Consider the following 11,515-nt stretch of genomic DNA (forward strand, 5'->3'; position numbering starts at 1 on the left):
AGCATTTTGGATTAACGGGAGTTCGCATTAATGCAATGCCACTTCAATGACAGGATCAGCATGTCTGATATGAAAGACTTTCATGCGATCCCCCCCCCCCCCCCCCATGGATGGAAGAGTGATCCTATCCCTATTTCGTCTGAGTGTAATAATCTCCACAGTCATGGATGGAGAATGTTCATTAGAACTCAGTGGTGCACATTAGGCAAGGCAAATGGCCCTGATGTGGATGTAGATGGTGGGGTGTGTGTGTGTGTGTGTGTGTTTTTATTTGCTTGTGTAAAACACCTTCACTCCATTTTTCTACCAAATAGTTTTCTTCAGGTTTTTTCCCCCAGAGAATCTGTACAAGCAAGACACAGTCTGCCTAAAGGCTTAACATTTAGAAGACTAACACTAAAGGAAAAGGAAAAAAGCAAAATTGAGGAACAATTTTTTAAAGTTAAAGAGCAGGCTCCACTCAGTGGGGCAAATGTGTTGGGAAGTGAGGTATTTCTTGCTCTGGTTCCTGAAGTGCTTAAAAACATTCAAATGATGTTTCTGTTGTCTTGGACTTTTTTCTGCTGTTCCCAGTATGGGCTGCAACATTTTATTCCCAACGTGTTGAGAAATATCAAAACAGTATGTTCCCTTTTCTTCTCTTCCTTTTTTATTTGTATTTATTTTAGAATTATAGTGCTATAATGTCTCAGTGCATTAAAAGGACACTTTTGCAGCATAATTGAGATAGTCCAAACATATTAAAAAGAGGATACAATTTGTCCTTCACAGCATAGGGGCACCTTAGCAACTATGCTGCAGTTTAAAAACACCAATATAAGAGCCCTACTGAAGATCCAAAGGGGAAAAAAGGTACAAATGGTTCCCTAAAGAATGGAACAAGAGGTTACAACAACCCACAAAGACTAGCAAAACTAAAGGAGATATATGTAAGAACGCATATTTCTGTAGACCAATCTGGAACAGCCCATCATCATGTTTTGAAAACCTAATTTGAAAGATGCCCACAAAGGCTATAACTCAAGGCTACTTCATGTAAAATAGCCTTGATAGGTCCTGTCAAGTAACACTTGCTGCAGAGCTGTAGTCTATTGTGTTTTTTGCTTCATGTGTTATATACAACATGTTTCCAAAATATCTATATTTATTATAAAATGGGTTTGATCCAGACTTCATAATACTGGCTCCTGCTTTGGGTTTAATCTGAACTTCAAAGGAGGTACCAAAAGTGCTGAATGCCACCCTCAAAATATATTCAGACCCGTGGACTAAAACCTGGAACAAATTCACCATAACGGCTCAACTGCCACTGTGTGTATCTGTGTTGTTGTTGTCTGCCTTCAAGTCATTTTCAACTTAAGACCTTGTCACAACTTTTTCTGGGCTGAGAGTACCACTCTCCCTGTAGATTTCCATGGCCAAGCAGAGAACTGAACCCTGATGGCCAGATTTGTAGTCCAACTCTCAAACCACTACACACAAGCTTTTTGATACAACTTCAGTTACTATGTTTTCATATTATGGAATCCTGGGACTAATGTGATGAGATACTTATAATTTTGTTGAAAGAAGCACTGTAAGTACTACAATTTAAAGGAAAGTACCAAAGCTCTCTAGCTGAAAGTTTGAAGTACCTCATCAGTTTTCTCGGTTTCAAAAGATGTGGGAGAGAATAGATATATGGGTGTTGGACTGTGGGTATATGTATATTGTGTATGTCTCTCTGCATTAAGTGTGTATGTTTTAGTGGGGAGCTTGAAATGGTGGGAAAACCTTGTAGTCCCATCAGTTTTACAGTTTGGCCATAATAATCACTGGCATGTGGTGTGAAAGGTATGTACACAGATAATGTGTTTCCCCAGCCAAAAAAGGTTCCCTTCTCTGTTTCAGATTAATAGGTGCAATGTTCATGGTGCAACACTGGTCAGGACATTCAATTCTTATGAAAAGATGTCTTCCATATGTTTCTGGAAAATTTATGATTCAGTCAATATATTGAATAGCAAGTCATCATGCTCCTTTCCTGCGAGTTGAAAGAAACATAACCCGTGTGAAAAACAGTACTTGCATCCAAAGAGGCGAACTCCAGGGGGCAGCTATGCCTTATTATTGCCACATCCAGCAGCATTCTTCTGTAGCCGAATGAACATGACTTTCTGAAGATTTTCACACGACGTCGTTATATCGTTCCTTTATCGTCCCAAAGTGTAGTGGAATCTGTCAGGGATGATGGGAGTTGTTGCTCTTCACCTCTGGCTCGAACTCACCACCTTGTTACGCACCAGCGCTGACCAGTTTTGGCCAGTGGTTAAAGCTTTGCTCTAAAGCAGCAGAGTTACAGAGAATAGGCAAGACCCTGACAAACTCTCCAAGCCTTCTCACTCTTGCTTCCACAGAAGTCTTCCCACTTCTTCAGGATCCTGCTGGCTCTTGTATCTTCACTCAAGACACCAGACAACTCAGTAGTCTTATATAAAAGATCTACTTTATTCTACTATATACAGCTCCAAAACTATCCAATACAACTCCTCACTACTATCCACTACTACCCACAAAATACATTGGGATTCATAGCCATTATTATAGTCATTGGAAAATACCACCCACTGTTGTCTGTTTTCACCCAGTGGGCGTGTACATCCACTGTCATTGGTTCTCTTGGTTCATCCCACAATTAATGATTTCATCATCTCAGCCTTGGCCACTTAACAATTCTCAGGTGTGTTCAATTATCCACTATTACATTTCTGTCCTTGGCATTTAGGACTTGCTAATTGCATTACCTTTTACACCTGTGTGGCTTCTAATTGCTTTTCCTGAGTCATCCTGACTCTCACATACATGTTTTATTTCTTTCACTGTATATCCCATGTTGCTTTTTCCTTAACAGAATCGTCATAACAGACAGATGATTCCAAAAGATTTTCACATGAGGCTGTTAGTGTTCTTAAAACGTTGATATATCAGAATTCAGCAATTCAACTGTTTTGAAATAGTTTTGTAATAATTTATTGCTGAATTCTGATATATCAATGTTTTAAGAACACTAACAGTCTCATGTGAAAATCTTTTGGAATCGTCTATCTGTTATGATGATTCCACTACACTTTGGGACGATAAAGGAACGATATAACAATGTCGTGTGAAAATCTACTCTGTCTCAGCATGTAAAAGTCTGTTGTAGGTGTAATTTACAAGGCTTAGATTTTACACACACACACACACACACACAGAGAATTTCCTATCCCTTCAGACATATAAATGAGCTAAGAACTGGTATTTCCTTCCACTGTGCAAGTAACCTGAATGCCTGCTATTCTATTTCACTACTCGGTTTGGCTGAATACTGATGCTATTTCTTGTGAATCATTCATACTTGTTTTTTTTTTTTTTTTAAATCTAAGACCTCAAAACTCACATAAATGTGTGAAATTCAGTTTTTGTGATGGACTTTCTGAAGACTAACATATTCCACAAACAAATGGGAGTGGGGTGGGGTCTTGAAAATCACTAATTTTCAAGATACAGACAGACTGGTAGTCACACACACACACAAAAAAAACTTTATTAAAAATAGCTTGACAAACATTTCAATTTTAAAGGAAGACACATATGGTGGGAGGAGGACAAGAAGGGGAAAGAGTGAATGAGGATGGAGCAGGGCCTGGACCTGATCCCATTCCCCACCACCACTCCCTTCTCCTTTTGTGTCGTGTCTTCTTAGATTGTAAGCCTGAGGGCAGGGAACCGTCTAACTAAAAGATTTATGTACAGCGCTGTGTAAATTTACAGCACTATATAAATAAAGGTTAATAATAATAATAATAATAATAATAATGGTGCGCCATTTGGGGGCTGCACAGTCACTGTAGAGCAAAAACGGGCACCAGCCGGGTGCCATTTCTCAGTGGTCTGTCCCGGGCCTCTGTTAACTTTCTCTCTTTTTTCTGGAAAGTAGCTAGTATAAGTCAAATGACCTAGAGAGGTTCAATGGTTAAACTTCGATCGTTTCCATCTAATGAGAATCTATGGGAAGTTTAAATTTCATAAGTGTGTGATTTGATGATATACCATGTCAATATTTTATGTTAGTATTATTGTTTGAGTCACATTCATTCAGAATTCTGTAAATAGTTTTTTCAGTGTAAGTTTTACAAATGTAAAAATATATATATTTAAAAAGTATCACTGGCCTGCAAACATTCAAGAAGTATCTTTCAGTTAACAGTTCAGTGAGGTAAAATGCTGTCCCCAACTTCAACACCATCAGCTTCCTTTCCTATCCTTATATATCTCTTTAAAGCACTATGATTACTCATAGGTTTGCTTCCTTAGGGCAAAACTTCCATTTTCTAAAAGAAGACCTTTTTCTTCTAATGCTGATCATTATCTCTGTTGAGGACTTCTTGGTCTCTGAATATCCTTCCTTCATATGCATTCTAGCTAAGTTTCTATTAATGTGGTTTTGAGTATCCTCCAACCATCATTGTCCTTTCAGTTCATTCTCCTTTCTAGTAATTCCTTCACTTTACAAAAGAGGAAAAAGTTTCCTCTTTTGAAGTCAAATAAGGTGCTAGCATTTCCTGGCACTCTCCCATATATATATAAATAGAAAGTTGTAACTAAGTGTATCACATCATGTGCTTATAGCCTTTGTCTATCCAGTGTAACATTTTAAAAGTGTATTCTTACTATGCTAACACATTACAAAACTTTGGTCTATTAAATTCATGAGGCCTGCTGAAATGAATATAAATAGCATTACCTCTGTGCTTGATAGTCTGCTCCCACAATAATAATAATAATAATAATAATAATAATAATAATAATAATAAATCAAACCTGCTGATGGTTCCTCAGGTGTTGGTTCCACCACTGCTGGTATCTCATCAGTTGCTGCAGGAGCTACTTGTGGAGGAGGTGGTTCTTCAGGTGCCCAGAGTGTTAGCTCAGTAATCTTGGTCGCTTTCCACTTGGGAACCGCTGGGACCAAAGTTTCCTCTTCCTCTTCTTCTTCTGGCTTTTCCTAATGAGATATACCCATAATGACAGGGATTGAAAAAAGGAAATGCGCAAGCCTATTTGTGATAATTGCTTTCTGTTTCAGTGAAATTTACATGCATAAGCATACCCCATAACCCAAGTGCTTTCCCAATCCTAAACCATTCTAAACCTAGTTACACCTTGTTTGCATTACTGCAATATGCACAATATGAGGCTGCCTTTTTGGACTATTTGGAAACTCAAAGTGGTTCAGAATGCTGCACCCAGGATGCTGACTAGCACTAGTAAGAGTAAGCACGTGGCTACTATGTTACAGTAGATACATGGGCTGCTAGTCCATTTCTAGCCACAGTTTAAAGTACTTGTTAGAAGAGGGAAAGCCCTAAACTGCTTGGGGCCTGGCTTCTTGAAAGGCTGCCTTCCCTCACATAGCTTGCTTGGGTGCTAAAATCTTATAGAGTCCATTTCCTCTGTCCTACAACATCTGATGAGTTTGGCAGAAATCTGAGACAGGGCTTTTTAAGTGGCTGCTCCCAGACTCTAAATGTGTATATCACATTCTTCAACCAAAGAGCAACCTTCTTCTAAAGGAGAGTTAGATAATATTAAGAAATACTCCAAAGTAACTGTTGTTTCTCCCAAATTCATTTTGAGCATATGTCACATGCAAGCAAACCATGCAAAACCACTCCATTTCAAAGCCAGAGGGCACCTCTGTAGTATTAGGTTCTGTGTAGATAAAGGCTTCAATGACAGGTTGCTTCTCATAGTTCTGAACAGAAGGCAGTTCTTTGCTACTACTTCTCTTGCTTTTGGTTTGTGTAAGCTAAGAATGTAATGAAAAGGAACCAAAGTGAACTCTAATTCCACTATACAAAAGTTTTGAAAAAGAACTTTAAAACAAGAATTTGTTGGGGAAAAATGCATTTGTTAAAAATGGAAATTGCATCCCTGGAAGAAATGGAAGCTTGTGATACATGAGTCCCCAAAGAGTACAGCTACTTCATAAAAGAATATTCTGATCAATGGACGATTGTTGCTTATAGCTCTGAGCAAAAAAGAATTCTTTGCTACCTCTTTTGCAGTACTGTCCATGGCAGGATATTTAGAGCAAATCATGAATTGAACAATTTCAGCACATTTGCATGGTAAGAATCCAAACATCACAAGACAAACATAAAGAAGAAGGTTCTCATCTTGGATGCTGAAACGTTGTAATAAATGCACGGCTAGCTTAGATAGTCATTTACTCAGTCCTGAGCTACAACTGATGTTAGGATGAATCCACTGTGAACCTCTGCTGTACATTTCTATTGAAATGAATGGAAACAAATGAAGTACACTACTCCCACATTGATGGCAAAACGTCAGGAATAAACTCTTGCAGAACATGGCCACATAGCCTGAAAAACTCACAAAAAATGAAGTACGCTGCTGTTACTTTGAAGAAGAATCAATATAATGACATGCTAAAGCCATTGGAATCTGGATCCCAGAGCATCCTCCTACTCTTATCAATTATTGATGGCTTTACTATGTCATTATATTCATTCTTTTTTAAAGTAACTTCTTAAATTCTCAGAACTGGGACACTATTGTGAATTGAGCCTCCAACCAGCAGTTGACTTGCAGCAGAACTGTGTAAAAGATGTATGAAAGATGTTCTGAGAAGCTTTGTTATTAAATGTTAGCATCCTGGTCTTATTTTACCATTTTCCACTCACAGATTCATGTCAAAAGTGATCCCACGAGAAATTATTACTTTCCCTGGATGGAATCAGGATCTCAGAACTGTTTTTAATTCTCGGTATAGATTAGGCTTTGAAATGTTTAATGTGAATAATGTGTCCCCAAGTATGAATCATTTTCTATACTATAAGACACGGTCTTGTTAGCCTGGATCAGTATGCAAAGGGATCTTGTAGCATCTTTGAGACTGAGAGAAAGAAACTGGTCGTATAAACTTTCATAGACTAAGAGGCTGTACAAACTCAATGCCGCCCCTGAACAGGCTGGTTGGAGACACGGCAGCCACACGCCATGCACCCAACCCCTGGAAAAAGAAGCCCCAAAAAGAAGCTTCTTTTCCCAATGCTACAGGGGAGCCATAAGGGCCGTGACGTGCCCTTATGATGCCCCTAATGCGCAGTGCCATTTAGGCGCTGTGTATGAGCAATGTCATCATGGCATGCACTGTCTGTATGGGCACATGCCAAGATGGCACCTGGGGCATGTGGTAGGGTTTCTGAGCATGTAAACGCTCAGCCCCTGCACAACCCTAGTTCAGGCCCTAAGTCTGCCCGTCTGTCCAGGCCCTAAGTGTGCTTCATCAGATGCATAGAGTGAAATGTCTAGGGGCAGACATATAGTTATAGTTATGTATGAGCAGGTTGTGTGTGAACAGCAAAACAAATGCAAAAGTTGTGGGTATGATAATGAAACAAGTTCACTTGAGTCATTGGGGGACAAAGATGAGGGAAAAGATGATGCCTAAAGCCAAGGTGAGTAGATAACCATATGCATGATGGTAGATGGTGGCGGGAGGTATTGGAATGTACTGTGATTCAGGCTGGAATCAGAAAGATGTGTGATAAACTGGCCAAGAGAGCCCTCATGAGGCTGGAGTATTAATTACTGTTATAAGATGTGAAGTTTGCCAGGAAAACAATGTCTCTGTTCAACCCAATGTTGATGGTCTGGTCTTTGTGGATCTATTCTATTCTGCCATTTCTCTTTCCAATATTTCTTTGTAGGTGTTTGTTTTTGTCTTGCTGTTGTTGTGGTTTTGTTCAAGGACTGCTTTGCCCAATGCAGAGAGATGAACATTGTTGACAGAGGGTGGCATATATCACATTAGAGGATGAGCAGTCTATGAAAGCTTATATTTATGCATTTCTTTCTCTTAAGGGTGAAGCAGACAACCAGGAAAGCATGGCCCCAGGCCACTCCAGCCACAGGCAGATCAAGTCCATGGCAACTGCACAGCCCACTCCAAAAGGAGCACACTGCCACTGGACCCAAGACACACCATCTGGCTCCTTTTTCCTCAGGTCTAAAGAACTGGAGCCTGGCCTTGACTCAGCTTCCAGCCATGTTGGAAATGTGCATCGTATAAATGGCACACCTCCATCATGGCCAGAAGCCACTTTTTTTGGCCCATGTATTTTGGGTCTCTGTCTCAAAAATGCTACAAGATCCCCTTGCTTTTAACTACATTCCATGGGACCAGGAACTTCTTAACTTTGATTGTGTCATTCTTTTGATATCCATTTATCTTGAGATTACTTCATACTGTCTGTCCATGGGAGCAGAACGTTATAGGAAACAAACAGTAAAGTTCAGAATACAAAAGCTGTGTGTTCTCAGTTTGTTGTGCGGTTGTTTTTTTAGCATGCAGAGCATTACCTTTCTTGTAAAGACAAACCTGAGCCTTTCTCCACAAAGAGAATAAGGTGGCACTCCATTCAGTGCACAGGACTGAAAGACGTTGCACTTTGAAAAAGGCCACCCCTGTTGTTTTATTATCAGAGGAGCTTACTGTAGTAATATTTGGTATCTATAGCAAGCAGAGTGCAGCAAAGCCGGCACAATATGAGCTTGTGATAGAAATAGGAGAAAATACTCAAGACGCTCTTGTAAGATTAAAAAAAGAAAAACAATTATTTTCCAAGAAATCTGGCTTGTGATAATAAAGGAGATAAGATTACCCAAACATCAACAAAGGAGCCCCTAAGGCTGGCTCTTATGTGTGGAAGCTGACTAGTGTCCATCATGAGGCAGGAGCCTCATGGTCACCCCCATCCCAGACAAAGGGAAAGAAAGGGTTAAATAACTTTTGGGAGAAGGGAGAAGTGACCTCTGAAGGTAGGAAAGAAGCAAAACGGCTTGAGTACATAGTTCAAAGAGAGAGGTGAAACAAAATGGCAGGCATGCTCCCTAGAGTGCCCTCTCTTACTAATTACACTATATAAGTGTTGATGCCTTTTTGTTTCCAGCACTTGTGTACTACCTATATCTTTATATACATTTAATGTAACCACTAGGATGTTATGAGTATATGGCAAAACTGGAAGAGGACGTGGGGTACTGTGTGCAGCTCCTAATCTATGTAGGAATTCGAGGTCAGATATTGGATACTTATTTATCTCTTATCTGGTGAGCACAGACCAATTGCTACTAGGAATTAGTATTATCAATTTTGTGCTTTAGTCTAAAGTATATTTCTTGACTGTATAAAGAATTTTTCTTTAAAAATCTGCAGTTTCAATCTTGCTTTATAGGTTTACTTTAAATATTTACTCTTTCAGTCTTACAGGATAAGGATAAATAAGGATAAGGATAAATAAGTCTTACAGGATAAGGATAAATAAGGTGAAGATAATAGATAAAACACTTTCCAGCCATTAGTATTATTTAAACTATAATAATTACCTCATGAATGTATTCACCATGTTGTTCACATCCAATATCAAATATATACTTCCCAGGATCCATTGGCTATTTGAGAAGAGGAACAAACATGAGCATTATTCTGAGAGTATCAAATCTTAAAACAATGTACCCCCCAAATTACTTCATACTTTGGTATTTCCCATCCATATTTTTCTGGATTCTACATAGGAAAAAAGGTAAATCTATAAGCTCCCCCTCCCAAAAAAAAGAGCACAAAATTAAATGAGTAGAAATCTGCTACCAGAAAGTACAACTTGAAGTATTTCACTCGAGTGAAATACTTACTGACCTGACAGTGGCTATTCTTATTTAAGCTATACCCTGATTGTTACAGCCCCCTCCCACCTCCAAGGCCCCCAAACACTCAGATCTAAGTTAAACCTTTGGCTGAACATGACTACATAGCTCTCTGAGTAGAAAATCTAATAAGCTTGGGTTCCTATATGGCAGCACTGTAACAGTGGTGCAGTACAGACTGCCCCAAAGGGGCAGATCATTGGCACCCCTTTTAGCTCCAGGTTGGGGGCAGGTCAGCCTCACTGGCAGCCCTGAGGCCCCAATCCAGAGTTTTTCCAGACCATGGAAAAGCGGCAAAATGCTGCTTTCCCGTGGCACCGAAAAGGGGTGTCCTTGGGGCTTCATGCCCCTGGACACCCCAGGAGCCAGAGCCAGGGGAGAAAGGGGCCACCTGGCCCCTTTCACCCCGGCATTTTCCCCACATCCGTTTGGTTGCTGTCAGAATGATGTGTGTGCCCAAAAGAAGCTCCTGGGGCAGCGCGGAGATGTCATGCATGCGCCGCGCCATTTGGATGCGGTATGTTCATGATGTCATCATGCCGGCCTGCATGTGGATGATTACATCGCCGCCATGTACTAGGATTGCGGGGCGTACGGTCACTCCACCCCCGCGCAATCCTAGTATATAGCCAGGCCAGTGTTTACCTGAATGGAGAGCCTTCTTTACACCTTCGTGCTCAATGCACTAACGCCCAAATTGCTTCTGTGTGGGAAAGTGTTGAGGAAAGTGGCCTATGCAGACACACACTGCCACTTAAGGGAGAGGTGGAGAGTATGTCCATAAACTATGTTGAAGTGACTACTGGACTCTGTATGCTCAGTGAAGCACATATAGAATGAAAGATGTTCTCAGTTGGATACCATTTCTAACATACGTACATTTCTATTCACAAACTTCGCCTGGTATCTATGGTTAAGGTGAATAAGTTCAGCAGATCCTTCTTGCTGTCCATTTGCCCAAGTGCCGACGTATTTAGAGCCAGTTAGTGCATAGAGATATGTTCCCTGTCCATGCCTACGAAGAGACGAAAAGTACTTTCACATAAAACAGATGGAGACCTCTGAGTCTAAGCAGCAAAACTTTCCCCCTGACATTGCCAGATTGGAACTACTGAAACCAAGGCAATTTAAACAATAACTTTAAGTTTGTTTTCAAAATTTATCACAGAGATTGTGATAAATTGTGGTGATGATTGTAATGAAAGTTGCTATCTTGTCTACACTGCAACCAACTGCACTACCCGAAAACTGGTAACTTTGGGATTTTGCCCACTGGTTTAAATTAAGGCTATAATTCTGCATATATTTACCTGGCAGTAACCACTCTGAATGCCACAGGCCTTAGTTCCAAGTAAACATGTCTAGTACTGTACTTTACTGTTAGCTTCACAATTCAAAGTTATCCATTTGTGTTGAGCTGCACTTCTCCTGAGTTTTACTACTTTCACTTTACTACCCAACTGCTTCTTTGTCCTCTGCTCAGGTGTGAACCAATAAACCAGCCTTTACTCAGTGAGGGAGGAGGCTTGGGTACAATTGTGTTATATCTCAAAGGCCCCATTCCCACTGGCCCAGTTAATGTGGGTGGAACTGGGTAGATCCGGATGCCCCTCCCCTGAATCTCTCCGTTAGCAAGTGCCCATTATGATTGAGGGGCATTTTAAACCAAATGCCTTATTGGGTTTAACTTGAGGGCGCCTGCTGTCAATCAAGCAATCGTCATAGGTGACAGTTTGCAGGGGCATCCGAAGTGTCGTCCCCC

General features: G+C 40.3%; 1 protein-coding gene across 1 annotated transcript; it reads right to left on the reverse strand.

Moving 5' to 3' along the window:
* Positions 1 to 382: 382 nt before the first annotated feature.
* On the reverse strand, positions 383 to 10,764 carry LOC149319564 (radial spoke head 1 homolog). The gene is made up of 4 exons (XM_089508431.1): positions 10,633 to 10,764; positions 9,436 to 9,501; positions 4,843 to 5,026; positions 383 to 396 (listed from the first exon to the last, which is right to left on the reverse strand). The coding sequence occupies exons 2-4, from the start codon at positions 9,496 to 9,498 to the stop codon at positions 383 to 385; spliced, it is 261 nt and encodes an 86-aa protein (XP_089364557.1). The 5' UTR covers positions 9,499 to 9,501; positions 10,633 to 10,764.
* Between the last annotated feature and the right edge of the window lie 751 nt (positions 10,765 to 11,515).

The sequence above is a fragment of the Sceloporus occidentalis genome, unplaced genomic scaffold (genome assembly GCF_023333645.1).
Source record: "Sceloporus occidentalis isolate IW3139 unplaced genomic scaffold, rSceOcc1.0.p SCAF_2, whole genome shotgun sequence".
Lineage (NCBI taxonomy): Eukaryota > Metazoa > Chordata > Lepidosauria > Squamata > Phrynosomatidae > Sceloporus > Sceloporus occidentalis.